The sequence below is a fragment of the Diachasma alloeum genome, unplaced genomic scaffold (genome assembly GCF_001412515.2).
Source record: "Diachasma alloeum isolate Michigan unplaced genomic scaffold, Dall2.0 Dall_scaffold_00578, whole genome shotgun sequence".
NCBI classification, from domain to species: domain Eukaryota; kingdom Metazoa; phylum Arthropoda; class Insecta; order Hymenoptera; family Braconidae; genus Diachasma; species Diachasma alloeum.
Window position 1 is genome coordinate 106286 of NW_021680710.1, and position 20381 is coordinate 126666.

Below are 20381 nucleotides of genomic sequence, written 5' to 3' on the forward strand. Positions count from 1 at the left end.
TACTATATGACGACAAACGTAATTTCCCACTTGTTTCATCCCATTCTTGGCTTTCAAGTTATCCAATTATCAATCATCATTCCAACAATTTTTCATTTCACATAGAGAATCCGATTTGTAATTTACGTGCACTTTCTTGAATAGCGCCGTCGCGGCCGCATTGCTCATTCTCATGAAAGTTCACATGAGAATGCGTCGTTCGTGTGCGGCCATGACACTTTTTAACATTCTGTAGAAATAAAGAAGATTGTTGTTGAAAAAAAAAAAAAAATTCTAAGAGAATTAGAATTTAGAGAGAAAAAATTTCCGCTTCACCCAGCCGAGAATCGAACCCGGGTCTCCCAGATACGCGCCGGGCACTCTTACCGACTAAGCTACCGGGAACCACAGAAATTCACTCTCAAATTCACCTCATACACCGCCTAACCTCCTTTAGGCATTAAAGAATTCTAAGAGAATTAGAATTTAGAGAGAAAAAATTTCCGCTTCACCCAGCCGGGAATCGAACCCGGGTCTCCCAGATACGCGCCGGGCACTCTTACCGACTAAGCTACCGGGAACCACAGAAATTCACTCTCAAATTCACCTCATACACCGCCTAACCTCCTTTAGGCATTAAAGAGTGCTCTCATTAAAGACATGCTATCCGCCATGACATGTATGCTTTTTTCTATAAGGATAAGGATCGGGTATTTCCTTCAACCTTCCCTGCAAACAAACGATCGTGTCAAGTTTTGTAGGAAAATCTCTCGCGCTTCGCGCTCGGGATTTTTTAACCTAAAAAATAAAACTTCCCAGATAACCAATTACTGCCAATTTGATGGCAAGATGACGCCAACGAGGGGCAATCGTTGCCGACAATTCCATGTAACCTTACTTACCCAATCTGACACCAAAATGACGGCAAGTATTGGCGCGCTCATCGGGCGCCAAGATGCGAGCAATTTGACGCCAACGCTTGCAGCTGTATTGCCGGCAACTTGAATTCAAATTGGCCAGACGTTTGGAGCGTTGCATTGTTAGCAAATTGAATTCAAATTGCTCATATGTTTGTAGTGTGTTGGGAGAGGATTCTCATTGAAAATTATCATCAGGCGTTTGGAATGATAAATCTTTTTATTATAGGACTAATCACAAGCCATATTGTAGAGAAAAAAAAAACAGAAAAGTTGAATGATAAGTATGAAGTAGAAAAGTATGAGCATAACGGAGAGTAACTTCAATGCGATGGTTCATGAGTTGTACACCCGTTCTCCATCATCCATAGCCGCTTTCTGAGCTTTCGAAAGTCGACCGCGTTTCGATGGAATCTCTTGTCCAACACCATCGTTCTGTTGTCCCTGAGGATCGTGGCGAGCGCTGTTCCTTAATCTTTGTTTATCAGATTTCAGAGCGGCCCTTACATTATCATGGAACTCCTGTTCTGTGAAATTTGGGAAATGTCCATTTTTTTGAGTCCTGCGCATGGCACCTGTCAGACGGAAAAAAAGATATTCACAATCAGTTAACGCCTAACAGGCAACGAGTATCTGGGTTTTATCGTTTCAGTATTTGTGATCCAATCAAGTGAAATTCTCCAGTAAGTTCAGCTTAATTCTCCCCGTAGACACGTATGAAAAAATTCAATAGAAAAATCTAGCAAATTCGCTAGAAAATTCTATTGAAATTCTATAGGATGTCTATTGGGATTCTATTGGAAAATTCTTTTTTTTGCGCTGATTCTATTGGATATTCCGTAGGCAAAGTTTAATAAATTTTGAATCTCTGTTAGAAGGTTTCTATTGTGGTTTTTCTATCAGAACTATATTTCATAAATCTTATAATTTTTTTCCACTTGGATTCGTTAATGCAAAATGAAACCGAATCTGGCAAAAAAAACTTGAAAATTTTTGGAAAAATAATCCTAGAAATTTAAAATCTATTAAATTTTTCCTGTAGAATGTCCAATAGCGAATTCGCTAGAAAATTCTATGGGAATTCTATAAGAATTCAATAGGAATTCTACAGGATTTCTATTGAATTTCTATCAGAAAATTGTATTGTATATTGTACGGACAAAATTTAATAAATTTTGAGTTTCTGTTTGAATTTTTCTATTATTAATAAAAAAAAAATCTTTTTAATATTGAAGATTTTCTATTGAAATTATTTTTCATCAATTTTCTATTTTTTTTTTCACTCGGATTGTTTCATGGAAAATGAAGCCGAATACATCAGAAAAAACTTGGAAGTTTTTGGAACAATAATTCTAATAGAAAAATTATAATAGAAATTCAAAATGTATCAAATTTTGCATATAGAATATCCAATAGAATCAGTGCAAAAAACGAAAAGTATTTTCCAATAGAATTCCAATAGAAATCCTATAGAAACTCTATAGAATTCTTATGGAATTCCAATAGAATTCTAAGCGAATTCGCTAGAAAATTCTATTTGATTTTTTCATGCGTGCTTTTATAACTATACCAGAATCAGAAATTATGCTATACCCCAAGAACTTTTCTGGAATGTACCACGAGAAATTCCTGTAATTCGCTTCGAGTCGAGTGAAATTCCTAGCTAATTTTCTAAGCATATAATGGTAAATAATGGTTTGGTAAAAATCAACAGTTGGTCTTTCCGATATAGTTTAAAATCTCACCTCTCAGGCATCGAGCGAGCTTTGTCCCTTCGAAGCGAAGTCTGTCCGTTGGACCGGTACCTGTTCAGGTCACATCATTTATGATTCCTCCTTCGAAAATTTTCTTCACACACAAACCAATCGCGTCCCGAAGGGTGCATCCTCCGAGTCCAACGAAGTATTTAACCTGACACCAATGATATACGATTTAGTAGTAAATAGTTGAACCGTTACAGAAGATTTTTCTACTGTATGCTAACCAAATAATATCATATAGGTTATTATTAATTTTGACGAATTGTCCATGTCTGAAAAATTTCAATAGAAAGCTTAATGAATTTGCTGCAAAATTTTACTGATATTCTATATATATTCTATAGGATCTCTATCACAATTGTATTGGAAAATTATATTCGTTTTAGATTTTGAATTTGAATTTTTCTGTTGGGATTTTTTCTATTAGAATTATTGGTTACAGATTTCATAATTTTTTTTTTCCACTCGAATTCTGTTCTGCAAAGCAAAACAAAATACAGTGAATAAAACTTGGGAAATCTGTGCCCAATAACTTAAACATGATAAATCTTGACAGGAAAATTCAAGGAAAAATTACAAATCTATTGAATTATTTGTTTCAAATATCCAATAGAATTGGCGCAGAAAAGGAATACAATTTATCAATAGAATTGCCATAAAGATCCTATAAGAACCCGATAGAATTCATACAGAATTTTCCAGTGAATTCGCTAGGCTTTTTCTATTGACTTTTCTTATACGTGCTACCCGGAACCAATTGTTTTGATCTTAATAAATAAATGATCAGCAGGAATTTAAGTATTCACTCATCCTAATCCACTAGATCACATTTATCACAAAACCCTTCCCCAGGAATTAATATCAGCAGTTTGCATTGCGATTACTTTTCAATTTTTAATCAAACTTACTACATTCGAATACGTTGCATCACTGATCTCATCCTCAAAAGAATTCCACTCGGCCTCTGATCGAATGGGTAAACAATCAAGTCGTACGAGGGGCATCCCTTCAATGTCTCCGTCACGGGTTTCCAAGACTTTCTCGAGGTCTGCAACTTTCTTCTCCACACTAGATAGTTTAATTTTCATAAATGATACTTTACCGTACAATTTCCTGCAATCAAATAATTTTCAGTGAGGATCGGTAACTGGAAACTGTAATAAAACGAGCGTGTAATAAAATTCATTGATTAGCAAGCAAGCTATCAAGATATATCCGATTGTTTGGAAGGTCTTGGGTATTGGATTTCAGCAATTGCCATAGAATTTCAACATAAAAAATCTCATGCTGTCGGTTAGTTGTAATCTATGGAAATAATGCAATTGCAATTGTAGCTTAAATCATGAATTCTATGGAAGGGATTAGTTATAAACTTGTACGGACGATTACCCTATTCCTTCTTTCATGACCTTATGATGATGTATCAGCATATCCCTCAAGATGTTATTACTTATATCAGCATCGACTTCGTTATGAGAGTCGCTTTCTTCATCCTCCCCAGCATGTGAATCTGGTGTGCTACCTTCTTCTTCACTATCACGTGTTCGCCTATCTCTTTCGACAGCTCGTCCTTGTCTTTCTTGTTCCTCTCGTAGCTCTCGTGATCGCCTCGCTTCCTCCTCGATATCTCGTGTTCGTCTCTCCTCTAGCTCTCTTTTCTCTTTTATACTGTCTCGTATTTGCTTTCCTGCCTTCCTTCTCATGTGTTCTTGGTCAATCTTTTCTTTTACGGCTTTTGCTCCAAGAACACCTTCGTCATCAGTGTCTGTGTTGTCCGATAGATGATCCTCTCTCACTTTAGAGATATTCTGCTGTGATTTAATGTTCTCAGCTTCCCTCTTTCGCCCCGCTGATCCTCGTACAAGATCCCTTTCATCTTCATCACTGTTTCCAGCATGAACAACTTCATTATTCTGATTCAGTCTCAATTGTCTCTTATACAAATGTAATTGATGTAAATTTGCTTTTCTCTCTTCCTTCTTTCGAGCCTTTATAGCCTCAATGTCTTTGTCGTTCGATCCAAAGGGACCGAGGTAACTTAGGGGCGATACTGACGGAGTTGAAGGAGTAGAGTTTCTGGTCACGTTGGCATTTGAACTCTTGTTCTCTGCATCAGAGTCATCAAAAGGAGAATGACAAGGTTTGAACTGCTTGTTACTCTGGGATGAATTTTTCCGTTGTAAATCGCTTCGAATATTGTCGATAGCAGTGGTAAGACGGAAGTCTTCATCTTCTTCCTGAAGGTGAAGAAAACATGTCGTCCGGAGATTCAGATCTTTCCAGTGTTTCATCCCTCTGGCTATGTTTTCCGGTATTTCTGTTTCTGTGCTTGCTCAGCTTAAAAAAAAAAAAAAACAATCTGCTTTTTTACTCTCATGCTTTTGAGTCAACTCATTCCCTGAATTAACTTCATAAATAACCTCCAGTGTAAATAGTTGATTGACGTGAATTGATTTTGGTTCCGTGTCTACGAAATCTCACCGGGATTCGGAACCATTGGATTTTCATGCAATAACACTGCGACAATAAAACAACCTTGAAGAGGTAATTCAGGCAAATTCATATTAGTTTGTTGTCTACGTGACCAGAGCGGCATTCGGAAGCATTTTATTTTTACATCAGTCATTAAGATGAGAGAGAGATCGGTTTGCAAATCCGAGCACTTATAAACACCAAACTCAGTTGATGGTAAACCTACGTCGTAGAATAGTTCCGCTACTTTGAATTTTTGCACTAACAAGTGGTGACAACCATTTGTGAGAAGGATAATCTTAATAATACAAATGCTACCCTCTTGGGTTATACACGTATTATCACGAGCATCAAGTCGAAATGTGAGTTTGTGATAACATACTTTCTTGTATTGAGTATAACCAAGTAATGGTAAATTCGGTAAAGGACCTAGCGTGTGTTGTTGAGATGCTGTAATAGGAGAATCAGTCTTACGATGAGAGTATTTTTTATTTATCAATTCTGATCGCCTGTTGTTGATCTGTTGTAAGCTTTGATTTTGTTTACGGCAGTATTTTTTGAAAATGGTCATGTTGTTCTCAAAGGGAAATGTGGAGATCGAGTCGAGTGGGCCGAAATTTTTATAATCATCAATCGTATGCAGGTGACCGTGAATGTTATATCAACTATATTTACATCCGAAAATTTTGGGACAATGTTCAACGTAAACAGGCATTGCCATTTCAGCAAATGCAACGTGTTGTGGAGTGGAATGTCTATGAACGAGAACTCGCATTGCTGAATGGAGCAGTAGGAAATAATTATATGTTTCTTCCTCGATTATTCCGGAGAATATAACAATTCCAGTATAGAGAAGTATTTGTCGATTTTCAGTAGCCTTGAACTTCGTGTAGCGCTCAAAACTCTCAGGATGTCTAGAAAAATCGCGTGGACAACAATTCGAGATAACTCGAAGGCGGTTTTCTGCCCTACGCAATTTTTCAAACGACAATTTAACAGAACGTTTGATATTTCCACCAATGATAGCACTTAAGAATTTGTCCATGGCTCCAAGATATGTCAAGTGCTGAACCTCGAAGGGAACATTTGTAACAAGAGGAATTCGATTTTTCAAACAACATTCGCCGTCCTTATGATGCGATCCGTCGATAGCGAGAGCGTACTCTAGATTTGTGCGTGGTTCCCAATTTACTCCAATGTAAGCTAAGCCTTTCCTCTTTTTAGGATTATCAGAACAGGCACATCCCACGATTTTACACTTCGAGCAGGGCACTTTTGAATTATGCGCGAAGTGATTCAACATAAACGCCCGAGCTGCAGCATCAGCGCGGAACAACCTTAATGAAACTTTGAGGCGTCTATTATTATAGAGAATCCCTCCAGCAGCTGCAACTGCATCGACATCATTCAAAAAATATTGGAAGAAATCATAAGCATCGGCTGGCTTTTCTTTCCCCTTATATATTCCAACTACTTCCGGCTTGGAACCAGGAATATTAGCAATAATTATCTGGATCGACCAAATCGTACCCTTCACTGACTTATTGAGAGTGGCACCATCCGTGTTGAAGTCAACTAATAAATGATCTGGTATGACGTTAACATCAACGAGGACCAGTATTGCCTGTAATGCTTGGGCAAAACCCAACATCAACGAGGACCAGTATTGCCTGTAATGCTTGGGCAAAACCCAAGTGTAAGTATTCCCCTGGATGAACCACTTTCAATTGTGAAGGTTTTCGGGGGGTGTTTAATAATTTCCGAGTTGTTTTCGGTAGTACTGATTGAAAACAGTGATGACCGAGAAGAACACGAAGTATAGCATCCCCTTGAACATGATTGACGTTAGTCTGTCAATACGCCTGACTTAGGTCGTCTTTGAAGCTTGTAGGCTGAGTAGTATTCAACGGGGGAGATGAGGTGATTTCTTCTGGAATATCTATATCCATTTCCCCATGGGAAGAAGGACAGCGACTGCAAGTTGGAACCATTTCTGAATCATCGTAGTTTCGGATTGACTCGAATGGAAGCATATTAGCTTCATCATAGCTACGAATCACGGCGCTAGAGGAGGAATGAGAGCTACTAGCTGGGTCAGGAGGTTTCGAGAAATTGAGTCTTTGATTGATTTGTGAAGATGATGGCCCTAGTCCGTTACGATTCTCTCTGTCAATATTTTTTCGCTGTCGATCGGAAAGCTCATTCCACGGTTTTCGTCTTCGTTTAATTTCGCGTCCATAACGGTTTTCTCTTGATGGTCAGACACTATGTTTTTTACCTTTCATCTCTGATGGATTGAATAGTTCTGAAAGAAGAATTGAGAATGTTTGAAGAGATATAGTGGTGTCTAATAAATGAATTCGGGATTTCAACTGAGCGATTTCAGCAAAAGTTTTCGCATCGAAATCACTCAATAATTCTGAGGAATAGCCGACGAAATAACTATTGTGACCGTCATCAAGTGATCGATAAAATCATTTTTAGAAAAACAGTAGTTTATTTATTCTGTTACAGTTGAGCATAGGAGCGAACGAGTTTCAAATAAAATTTCGATCAGAAATGTTCTGAATTTGAAAAAAAATATATGAATTGTATTTTAAAGATTTATTTTCCGCTTTACAACACAACGGCGGGGAGGGGGGGATAAACATCATTTTCGGGAATTCAAAAAATTTCCGATCGAAGAGTATGTTTCATTTGTTTTTTTTTTTAACAATATTTACACACGTTCTATGTGATTTAATTATTTTGAGGTAAAATCACAAAATAAAATCGTAATTGAAAGGTGATAATTTCGCTAATCGAGAAATTTTATTTTCTCTCTACATAAGTACTGCAAAGAAATAGACAAAAAAGTCTCTAAAATTTTGCAGCTGGATTTGCGTACGATATTTTTTATGGAAAGACCGTGGGAGTTATTCAAGTTGCACTGCCACATAGCTATTCAGTGGAATTCTCAACGGAGCTTGAACGAACACTACGACCTAACAAACATAAACAATCCTTCCTCTCTGACTCACCATTAATGGCTGTAATGCTGATGCGTTTCTCCTGAAAAAATTGACCAAGAAACACTTGGAAATTATTTTTATGTTACAAAATCATATTTTTCTTCGTTAATTTGCACTTCATTATCTAGTCAATTTGTCATTTACAAATTAATTCTCTACAGACAGCGAATGTAAGACGATAAACACTTACCTTTGTTAGCGCAGAGAAACAAGTGATACTTTGATAAATTCGTCTCCGAGAGTTTTTCAAGTCACGTCTTCATAAAACTTATATCAATTTTTCATCACTCAATCAACGTTACAACTTTTATGCACTATCGGTTAATATTTAAGACGATGCCGGCAAAACACGAGAGAAGATATATATTGTCTTTACACGTCCGTCTAACTCGCCGTCAGACACACACTCACACAGCATCCATAAGTATGGAGGGACATGCGCATTTCTCCTCGACGCACGTCGCTCGGGCACTCCACTCCTCGAGAATATTTAAATTTTAAATGTGCGTTTAAATGTGAAAATTAATTATGTGTAATGAAAACAATCAAATCATTATTTTTGAATTGCCAAGCTACCCTATTTTCGCTTGCCTAGTGTTGAATTTTTGGAATTAAAAATGAATGAATGTTTTTAGATTTTAGGACTGAGTCAATGGGTTGAGTCTCAAATACTCATATGTTACACTTGTCTCATGAAATATATTTAGTGTTTGAATAATCAAATTGATTTGACTTGACACTTTGGCTAAGACCTGAGAATATTTCGCGATGTGAATACGTGGACCCGTGGGTGCAAACTGAATCTTGGAAATTTTTTGATGAGTTACTTTTCCCTTTTCTGACAGAAATGGGTGGGATTTCCAAAATTCTATTGGTTGAGAAAACCGTTGACACTTCTTTCAATTGCAATTGGTCAAGTATTGTGACAAGGAAAAGTACGTATATAAAAAAAAGGGAAAGCGCCTCCGCTCGAGCTGAGGCCAAGTGTTGCACACGTGTTGAAAAGTGCAGAAAAAAAGAGGAATGTCTCGTTCGAAAATTTCAACTCGAAATAAAAAAAAATATCTTCATTTTATTTTTGTCTGCACGTGATTTTCTCGGCGTTTCGGAGATTTTACGTTATCCTCAAATAATTCTACAATAATTTATGATTTTGTTTATGCCTAGTCAAACGTCTCGAATATTCTGAAATTAATTTTTCTCTTTTCGAGAAAATAAATTTTTCATGAACATTCCTCTCCATCATAAATTGTTATTTTAAACTGGATATAGTGATTTTCGCAATAAATAACGACGATTCGTGCATAGAAACACAATACATGACAATCCCGTATGAGTCCCTCACCTGAACTTCTCTTAAAAATGAAGGTGCCACATCCAAATTTTTTTGCGATAAGGTTTCACCGTATGGATTGATGAATAGCATACCGATTGTCGCTATAATTATCTGTTCGTGTGAGCTACACGCGCCGAAAAACTAAATGAATAAACTATGTAATGAAAAAAAAACAATGAAACCTCATTTTCCTATTCAGAGATTTTGTACAGGAATTAGAGTTGAGATTATTTTATGAAAAATTGCTTAATAAAATTAGCTGTGAAGCAAATTTGAATTCTATCAATTGTTATATTACCTTGAAAAATTGTTAATAATTCCGATATTAATATCGGAATTATTAACAATACCAAAGTGAGGATTAAAAACAAAATCAACCAGAATATTTCTATCATTATTAACTTTCATCTAGTTTATTATTTTTAACTTCCCGACCCGAAGGGAGGAAGTCATTTTTTTAGTATTAATCTTTGATATCTGAATTCTGTTGATACTACTTTCAATTCCCATTTATTCGATTTTTGACTTCAATATGGATTCTGTCGAAAAAATGTTAGGACTTTTCATAAAATTTTCATCCAAACAACAGATTTTTTATTTTACTCAAACTACGGAAAAAATATTTTTAATTATGTTTCTTCGTACGAGACTCCAGTCAGCCCATATTATTAAAAAAAAAATAGACTAGTTCCGAAATGGATTCTTGCTGACAATTAGCTTCCATTTTGCGGAGAAACATTTGCCCTCAATTATCCGAAATATTGCCGTCAACTTGCTTCAGCTCTTGGTGGGAACCGTTGTCTTACAAGTTGCCATTGCACGGGGCGGACAACTTGTACGAAATCCTTGGCTCACCACTCTTGTCGACAAATTGACGGCAATTTTGCAGCAAGTATTGGTCACTACGATTTCCCGGGCTTGTTGGCGCATCTTGGCATCAAGTTGCACGACCAACGCCACCAAGTGGCGATCGCAACACTTGCTCAGCCACGGTGATTATCTGGGTTGACACTCGTTTGTATGCAACGAAGCTGTCCCCAGCTAGCCATCACTGCCGAGCAAGTGTGGTAAGCGCCGCTTGGTGGCGTTCACCGCCCAACTTGGTGTCAAGATGTGTCGAAAAGCCTGAGAAATCACAGCCTTCAATGCTTGCTGCAAAATTGCCGTCAAATTGTTGACTAAGGTGGCCAGCCTAGGGTTTCGTACAAGTTGTCCGCCCCATGTAATGGCGACTTGTAAAGTAACGGTTCGCACGAAGAGTTGGAGCCAGTTGGCTGCAATTTTCCTGACAACTGAGGGCAAATGTTTCTCCACAAAATATAATTAAATTGCCGGTACGAATATGTTTATGTACAAAAATGTACTATAGCGAAGATTTTTCTTCCGATAATAGGAGCTGACTGAAGTCTACATGGGTAATTCCATTAACCCTCTTGAACTGGCGGGTAGAGCGGCGCGCCGCCGCCAACTACTCAACCTATAGGGCGCCACTGCAGTGCAAGTGAGACGTAAGAGATCTAGCCAGTTCAGGAGGGTTAAGTCTCCTATGCAGCTCCAGAAACAAAATAATTAATCTTTTTTTTTTTGGTAACATATAAAATATAATTTTCCGAACTATATTTTGAACTATAACTGGAACTATTTTTCACAGTCTTTAAATGTGAATATATGCATGAAAGAAGGTTTACATGTTCTAAATTCTAAGATTTTTTTTTTAATCTTCGCAACTCATTCAAATACATGTTAAATTTTTACAAGAATGTGTATAATGTGTCTATTACGATACATTAATGTGCGAATGGTAAAAAAATACATATCGATTCAACTAGTATTGACCATTGTCTAAATTTTTAGCCAACTGTATTGAAACAGGTTTTACAGTTTTTCGCCTTTTTTTTAAAGCAGGAATGAATTAATAGAATTTGAATTTCCTTTACACTTAACTCTATTGATATATCGGGTGTCTTGAACAAAAAGGTCGTATAGACATTTTTTTGGATTTTACTCAAATTTTGTCAAAAAATTCGTAGGTGTTCATTAGGATGCCCCAGGGGGGCAGGAGACAGAATTTCACCTTTCCGATTCCAGAAAAAGGTGATTATAAAAATCAAGAATAGATGTGAATTTTTTCAGATTTTTAAAACTTTTTCAATGCTTACACCTAGCTCTTTTATTTCTTATGGAAATTTGCACGTCTCACATAGGGAAAATACGATAATGGTTTTCAGAAATCGAATCAGTCAACTTATAGGTATGAAACTCTGTACACTTACTGGTAGAAACGCAAAGAATCTAATTACTCGTTTTTCGAAAAAAAAATAACCATTTATTATTAGAATAAAAATTTCATTTCCGGCTAAATTTATAAGTTTTCGGAGCTCTAGACGAGGCTTACGGAATTTCCATTCATAATCCTGTTGCGATTGCTTGATTATTGAATTATCTGACTATCATTTAAAGGAAAAAAAACAACATTCCACCAATTTAAGACAGAGAAAAATGCAAACGAAAATTGACAAATTTTTAGGGGAGACAGGTGCTAGACTTATCCGGTGCTTTTACAACGGTCATTTACACAGAGACATGGAACCTAGGCAAAAAATTTTGACCAGTCGCCCCGACCTTTTCTGGATGGGGACTGACCTCTCATTACATCCATCTGTTTGAAGCATATGCTGTTATTCCTTACATGAAAATTTTCCAATTATGCATATATTTTTTGCGCAATTGATAGCAATAAAGTTTACTTCACAATAATTCTAACAAAATTTGAATGATAAAAAAAGCTTTATTTCAACTTTTTTTGTTTTACACTGTTTGTACATCATTGAGGCTTAAGATATATCTCTAGAAAACAGGTTTTTCTTACGATTGTCCCCATGTTTTTCATAGATAATATTTATAATATTCCCCAGCTATTGAAAAAAAATCTCACTACCTGTACTACACAGTTTAGGAGATGATAAATAATGAAATGCGGACTTCTAGCTCGCGAGGCATACACCAAGCGGGGGTTTAGGTCGCTCCGAACTTCATTTTTCTATCTTATGAGAAAACTGTGCTTACGATTATCTTAAAAAATCAATCCGTAGTAAATTAATAAATTCCGCATACGGTTAATTTTTTTTCAATTTTATAGTACATAGTTTCTGCGATATTCAACTCTAAAGGATGGAAATTTCATGAAATCATTTCTTATGTGATTCAAACAGTTATTGTTGCCTTCATAGAAAAACGTTATGAAACTGTAATAAATTGGGTCATTTAAATTTTTTTTCGGAAATCCATGGAAACGAGTTTTTGGGTAGAATTGTCTTGGGATATACTTTAACACTTCGTTGGTCGTGCAAAAGTTACAAACACCGTTGGTCGCGTCGTAAGCGCTGCGCTGTAACTGCATAAATCGACATAATGATAAATTTGAAAGATCTAGGAAAAATCTGAAAAAAAATCAAAAGTGAATTAGATGGCACACATAAAGAAGTCCCGTGAGATTTTTCATGTTGAGTGTTACCCTTAATTATATATTCAAGCACAAAGTTACCATGTTTTTCTGAAAATTGGCCTTACACACGGTACACGGCCTAGAGTTTCGGAATAAAAATTTGAAAATCGAACTACTTATGACATTTTTGGCGGATACTTTCATTGATAAAGTTTCTAGACGCTTCAAAATGAGATGTCAAATTTTTTTAAAATTTTCTGAGACTTTACTGCAGTATAATTTAAAAAATCGGAAAAAGTGCACCATTAAAATTAATTGATAACTCATTCCGATTCATTAAAAGCTTATTAGGCATCACTATCTTTATCCCTGAATTGTTCAAATAAGTTTCTAATGAACACTTTAATTACCGCAATTTTTTCACAAGGAGTATCAGATCTTGCGTAATGCCTTCATCTTTCGTGAGCAAACCATTATATTCGCTGATGAGAGCCATGCTTCTTTCAGCAACATCATCGGTAACAACAAGTGATCCCACAATTTTCAAAGTCTCGATATAGTCTTCTCTATCTTCCCACGTTATTGGATCGACATCCAGGAAATTGTACTGTACTTTGAGAATGTTGAAAAACTCAATGGTATTCTGAGTCACGAATTGATTTAAACTCAACTGTTCGATGAATTTTCCATCTTTCATTGCTAATTTTCTCTTTTTTCGGTTATTCTTTAGCGCGGGACAACATTTCAAAGCCTCGCACATTTTCCTCTTACATTCTACACTCACTTTTCGATCAAAAAAAGCAAACGCGATCAGCTCTTCTGGTAAATACCAGAGATGGTTTCCAAATTTTTCAAATGCAGAATTACAAACTTTTGATAATGCAGAACTATCGACAACTGCTAATTTTTTCAATAATTCTAAATCATTTTTAGGAGCTTCAATTACATTTGAAGCTGTGAACCAACTTTTTTGGTACATAAGAACAATAAAAATACAAATATTTCTTAAACCAGATATTTCATAATGTCAGACTTAATCGATCTCTAAATAAAAAGATTTTGAGCGAGTAAATGACTTTTGCCATCCACCTAGCATGATGGGTAGGGCCCAGGGCACGAAGTCGATTACCACCTGAAAGATTTCCACCCAGGAACATGACCACCAGTTCCAGGAACTCTCTGTAGTCCTTCCGGGTGGTGTCCACCTGTAAAGTGATAATTGAAAAAAAAGGTCAGGTTTATGATATCATCAATCAAAAAGAAGAAAAATCATTCTTTCAGAATGATACTATAAGCCATCTTTCATAACGTACCTTCAACCGTGAATAAGCAAAAGTAAGGACATCTTTCACATCATCCTTCACTGCTGCATATATTTGATCATCTTCAACTTCTGATAAGAATTTCCCTTTATCAATGCTCATCCACTTCTGTTGGAATCGTTTAAAAATTGGGATGTCTGGCCCAGAAGTTGGCCCCATGGAAGTTTCAAATGCATATTTCAGTATCAGTTCTAGTATATGATGTCGACAAGCAAGATGTAGAAGATTTCTTCCTAGCAGCTGCTCCAATATGACACATGCACCATGGGCACTGCCCGTGTTACTTGCAGTAGTATCAAATACCATAGCACATATGTCATCAAGATATTCCCATTCCTCCAAACATTTGAAAACAGCCTTTGCCTGTTCTTCACCACTTTCTCGTTCCAGTTTGGGAACTTCAAGCTATTGATTTCCACCAGTGCCCGATATGAGAACAGGAAGACGACCGATTTTTTCCAATTTGTTGTCCAGTGCAGGCAATTGCTTACCATTCCAATGAACAGTGGTAAAAGTAGACCATCCGTTCTTAACATTATTTTTAATGGCTTTACTCAGAGTTTCCCGTTGAATTCGTCTGTTTCTACGGATTGTTTCAGGACTTAAATTAACGTCGTCTAGAGAAATACCGATGGTGATGAGAGCAGCTGCTATTACTCGTGCAGCCATACGATCACTAACTTTCGCTCGGTCTAAAGCGGCAGTGAGATTGGGAGTGATGCGAAAGATTTTTTTCGCCTTGCTGGGTTGCGAATGGCATTCAAAATTGTTGTCAGGTTTTTCATTGTCCAACTGTTTTAATAATTTCTCAAAATCTTCCTTTTCATCCCACTGGTAATTACTATAATTTGCGAGAATACTGCTCGGCCTAGCTATAAGAGAAAATGGATTATGAATAAAAATTTACTGAGGATCATCAAAGAAATAAGGCTACAGATCTTGAGTTATCGATAGTTTGTTCAACTTTGCGGGCCATTTTCCCTCTATCTCCTCTCGACAGTCTCTGAACCTTTGCAGTGGTAGTTTATGTGAGTGAATCCCCCAATTCCGTATATGCAAAATTGCCTCAAAATTAAAAATTTCTTTTATCGCAAAATATCGTAACAGGACTAAATTTCACATTGACATTTCATCACATCACATCAATTCATCACAGCAGGCATTTCATCACATGGAAATTCATCACAACAAATAATTCATCACATGGAAATTCAACACATGGTAAATACACATTCATGGTAAATTTATTAATGCTCTGAAAGGTGAACAGTCTGTGACTGAAGGAGTTGTTGAGCAGCAAAATGCTGGAAGGGAAATTGTTCAGAATAAAAGGAGGAAGTATCGAGATTATGATTTGCGTTTAAAAAACGTGGTGGTTTCTTTTGATGAGGACACTAATATTCTTGATTATCTGCGTGGAATCGCCCACAATATCAAATTGTAAGGTATTGTTGTATTCTGTGGTTTCGATAAACCAATTAGTGATGATGATTAGGTTGATGATGTTATTAATGGAAATGAACCAATTTCATAATGTAGTGTCTTATAAATTGGTTTAAATAAATTTGATGAGATGATAAAATATTTTGATATCGTGCGTTTTTATTTATTCGTGTTGAATTTGTTTTGTGATGAATTGTTTTGTGATGATATTCTTTTGTGATGAATTGTTGTGTGATGAATCGTCGTGATGAAATGTTTTTGTGACGATTAGTCATGGAACCGAATAAACATGATCGGCACCAAAGCTCTCTGACTCAATTATTGGCAGAGATATTGAAAATTTAATTTTGTTTCCTTCCAAAAACTTATTACAAAATTTGACTAACGAGCCACTAATAACAACAACAAAATTGAGCACAGGTGTTTCGTCGGAAATTTTCTCAGCTTTTCAAAAAAAAAAATGTTTTTTATGTATTGTAACGTGTTATTTTTGTCTTTCGACCGTTCTGCGGTTTCATTTAAACATCCAGACGAGAAGTCACTGCGAAAGCGAAGCGAGAGTCAAAATCTAGATTTTTGTTCAACTATTTATTGAGTATCTTTTTAGTTTGTATTGAATCATTCCACTCCACCGTTCATCGGAGCACATCGGGGAATCTGGATGAGCCTAAACGAGGACTGGGATGAGATGGAAGAATTTAGATGCTGCAATTGGGTCTCGGAGCAACGGTTCTGCAGAGTCTGGGGTGGATCTGGAGTTTGAATATCCCCGCCGGTTGAGGAGTACGCGGGTTGGCCGTGTCGCGGCGCCAGCTACTGGAGCCAGAATTGGAGAGCTCGAGCGCCGAATGAATCTAGGCGAAAATAATATTTTCGGTCCATTGTTAAAGGACCCGAAACATAAATTAATGGTTATTTATCATTATGCGGTTTGTGAGTAGTTGGAACTACATTTTTATCGCTTGGTTTTATCTCTGTGGATTTGGAGGGAAAATTAGAAATCACGTGGTTGTCCGGTGTGGATTCCGGTGGAGAGAGAGTTGACGTCGTCGTCACTCTCCAATCAAAAGTCTCTTCGGTGAAAGTAACAGCCAATGAGAGGGCTGGATTTTCGGCAATCGAGAAAATGTGCCATCGAGCGTGCCGAGGAGATTACTTCTCGTTTGGATGGCGAGACTGACAATTCGCAAGTTTTTCGTGAATTCTCGAAACTATTACCGTGTCCCGACGCCCGAATTCTCGTTGTCTCAGGCATCTTTCGTTAACGTTTTATTGGGAGCCTTAACTTTCCCCGGAGAATTTGTTGCTGAGACTTCTTCAGTTCTGGTGAGCGGTGGATCTAATTAATCATTAATTTATTGATTGTATTAGAGGGGGATCTCGTTAAATTAGCTTCCTTTTGGACAAACGGTTTTCGTCCATGGCGAATGACGCCATTAGATTTTTGGCTCTCGGATTTTGACGAGATCTGGCTTCTCGCTCAGCGGAGCATTCTAACGGTTTCGGGAGAAATTCAGTGAACCTCTTATTGTATCAATTTACGAGTTTTTGAAATATTTATGTCGGATTCTTCCGATTGAAATTCAGTGTTTCAAATATTTGTCGTATGTAGCACCTCTCGTTTCGCATTCACTTTGGAAAAATTCGGATATCCAAAGTGGAATTCTCGGGGCAATGTTCCAGCTTCAGGGAATTTTCGCATTATCGCTGTTCGTATATTACTTTATTTCTTTGATTTAGAATTTTGTCATTACCGAACAGTGAAGGAATTATCGACGTGATTTGGAATTACAGCGTCTTTGTCGATGCTTGATTTTTGTATTGTTGTATCGTGTAGCCGTGACCTTGCGTTAGGCAGATTCACCGGCTCTGGTAATTGTTATTAGTATTTTTCGTGGTAATCCGAATCGCGTCGTTTGAGAATCAGACTCGGATTTTGAATTATTGTTTTCGCAACAGTTTTCGTTGTTCTTCTTATCGATTCCTTTGTCGTGACATTCGACCTTGCAGTAACCCGGTTAGTTACTTTATTTTTTTTTACTTCTTGATAGATTTTCCCATTTATTGACTTTCTTTACATTATCTTTGACTAGCATTTTATTAATTGACGGATGACGTTGAGGGAATTGATTTTATATCGAGTCATTAGATCGGTGTATGAATTGTGTGATGTTCTGATTGTGATTTAGAGCATAACGGAAAGAGAAATAATTCGAAAATAACGGGGTTCAATTAATTAGATAACTGATTCACATTTTGATACTGGAATTTCCTAGAAATTGATTAAATAATATTTCTCCCCGAAAGTCTGAATCTTCTTATCATTTATTAGTAATAAGGAACCCAGTCATTTCAGGGTAATTTTTATTGAGAGCGGATTTTGTGGAACCCAGCCGCCTCCGCGGTTGATCTGAGCTGTCGGCGATCGCTCTCTCATCATTGTTTATTTTATCACTCGTTTGATTTCGTCTTCGATTTTGGTGAACGTTTCATACGTTCTGGCGCCCAACCTTTGGTTTGTCGTTTGGGTCGCTGAGGGCTGCGTATCTATTATCTTCCGCAGAGGTAAGAAATACGTCACAGTATCTATGTATTTTGGTATGGAAAACTCAAAAAGAAAGTTTCAACCGATTTTTTAGGTTCGATCTCATTATTCCCTACAAGAAAGGTTCTTAGCAAGAAAGCTATTTTTACTTGAATCCTGAGATATTGTAAAAAAAACATTTGCCAACTGAATCCGGAAAAATTTCAATGAATATCTCTAAATCTACGCTAGATGAACAAAATTTCATGGAAGCTTTTTAATAGATCTCATTCTGCTCTATAAAAAAGATTTTTAGAAAAATTTCATCATCTCCTTTAGATTCTCAAATATTTTCAGAAACGAATTTTGTAGGGAAAGTTCATTTGGTTTTTCTTTCCATTTCGTCTCTGAATTCTTCAGAGCACCAAAATTAAAAATGGGTGTTGGTTACGAAATTTTCTGAACTTTACGATGAAAAAAAAAACCAAAAGAAAAAAACAAAAAAGGGAGAAACGAACCCAAATGACCGTTTAAAACTTTTTTTTGAGTTGTCCATCCCAGAATACATAGATACATGAAAAATTATTCTTTTTTCGAAAATCGGAGAAAATCTCCGATAAATCCTTGGGATTCAATTTTTTTTGTCTTTTAGTGGCTTGTGATTAGAATTGAAAGAAAAATGCTTTAGGAGAAAAAAATTAATCTTCAATTGCTCCGCCAATGATTGAATAAAAGGGTTCTGTTGTGCTCATTTATCTTCCTTTGAAGTACACTTTCCTTGAACTACCCATAAAGAATGAAAAAAAAACATTTACAATTTTGAGGTAATTTGTCATATGCAGAATTGGCGGATTCGTTCATATTGACAAGACTCCCGATTTGTCAATAATTTCTCAATATTTTTAGATAAATATTTTTTATAAACCAATTCTTTATCCTACTTTCTTAGATTGAAAAACATTTTTCAAAAAACAATAGATACTTGCAAAAAAAGTTCCGAACCAAAGTTGTTTCTCTTGTTCTTCCCAAAAATTTTAAAGCCATCTACAAAATTTCATTGAACTCTCAGTGACTACCGGAAAGTAATCGTAAATGTAGAAAAATAGTGTAAAGATCTCGTACCTTTTTCCAATTCATGGCACTGCACTCCTTCACATTCATCTCCGCACGNCGCACGGCACTCCTTCACATTCATCTCCGCACGCAGAAACCCAATCTGTTGTGTCAATAATTTGGTCCAAGTAACCCTTCCTCCCCTCTCCTCGCTGAAGATCCAAAGAAATTCTTGCGGATTTATTTTTGATCAAAGCCACTTGCTTCTGATGCGCGACAACAAATAAGTCTTTCAACATGCACTTAAAATCAATCTCCTTTACTTGTGCTGTGATACAATTTTCTCTGCGTGAAGGACCGTTCTTAAACACATTTCTATTTTGGTTCCACATGTATACCCTCTCGGGTTTTTACATTTTGTTCCCTTCCCTATCTGCGTTACCGTGGGCCGACTTACTTTATCCCCAACTGCACCCCATTCGGGATTGGACTGCCAGGGAAACCATGGAAAACCTCAGTCGTGCAGCCGACCGATAATGCAGGGATTCCACTGTGTCCATTGGTCACACTGACTCAATGGGCACAGTGGTTCTCTACATTCGTGCCTAGCGACTGTAGTCCCACGCGGTTAGGTGTGCCTAAGCGGACACCCATCCAAGTACTGGGCAGACTGAACGCTGCTTAGCTTGGATGACCGCTGGAGCCACACACTCCCCGCATGACCACTACAGCCACGTAAACACATTTCTATATTCGTCCACTAAATTCTTCAATTTTTTAATCGCATCACACTCTTTTATCATTGGGATTTTCCCATATTGCCAAAATATAGCACACTTGCGAATAACGCGTGTTGCTGCTTCGCGAGCAGTCATTTTTGGTGTGGCATGTCTTGAATAATAAAAAAAACACTCTAGAATTTTGTCGTGTTTGTGGCATATTTGACACTATTTTTTCTTTAAATAAATCAACTGTTATCCACACACTATCAAAAACACTGAGAATTCGTACTTGAGTTTGTAACTGAAGGGAACAGATTGCTTTGATATTACCTCCTCGAAAGTTTCGCTCTGACTGACCATTAGTACAGTTGAGAAAATGGTTGGAAAATTTGTGATT

At 36.8% G+C, this 20381-nt stretch overlaps 2 protein-coding genes across 2 annotated transcripts in view; both read right to left on the reverse strand.

Moving 5' to 3' along the window:
- The window catches only part of LOC107043453, a 166416-nt gene that overhangs the window by 95380 nt on the left and 50655 nt on the right, over window positions 1-20381 (reverse strand). The gene's annotated exons all lie outside the window — the stretch shown is intronic.
- LOC107043454 (rho GTPase-activating protein gacO) lies at window positions 1170-7584 on the reverse strand. The gene is made up of 4 exons (XM_015264974.1): window positions 4046-7584; window positions 3565-3769; window positions 2642-2807; window positions 1170-1471 (listed from the first exon to the last, which is right to left on the reverse strand). Exons 1-3 carry the CDS (start codon window positions 4945-4947, stop codon window positions 2706-2708), a joined length of 1209 nt encoding a protein of 402 aa, XP_015120460.1. The 5' UTR covers window positions 4948-7584; the 3' UTR covers window positions 1170-1471; window positions 2642-2705.

What these genes read in the sequence shown, in the direction of transcription:
- LOC107043454 (XM_015264974.1), bottom strand. Translation starts at nt 4,947, where the DNA reads ATGAAACACTGGAAAGATCTGAATCTCCGGACGACATGTTTTCTTCAC. An exon ending in GTCATGAAAGAAGGAATAGG is followed by an intron (nt 3,770 to 4,045) that starts GTAATCGTCCGT and finishes ATTTGATTGCAG; the next exon opens with GAAATTGTACGGTAAAGTAT. An exon ending in ATGCAACGTATTCGAATGTA is followed by an intron (nt 2,808 to 3,564) that starts GTAAGTTTGATT and finishes CATTGGTGTCAG; the next exon opens with GTTAAATACTTCGTTGGACT.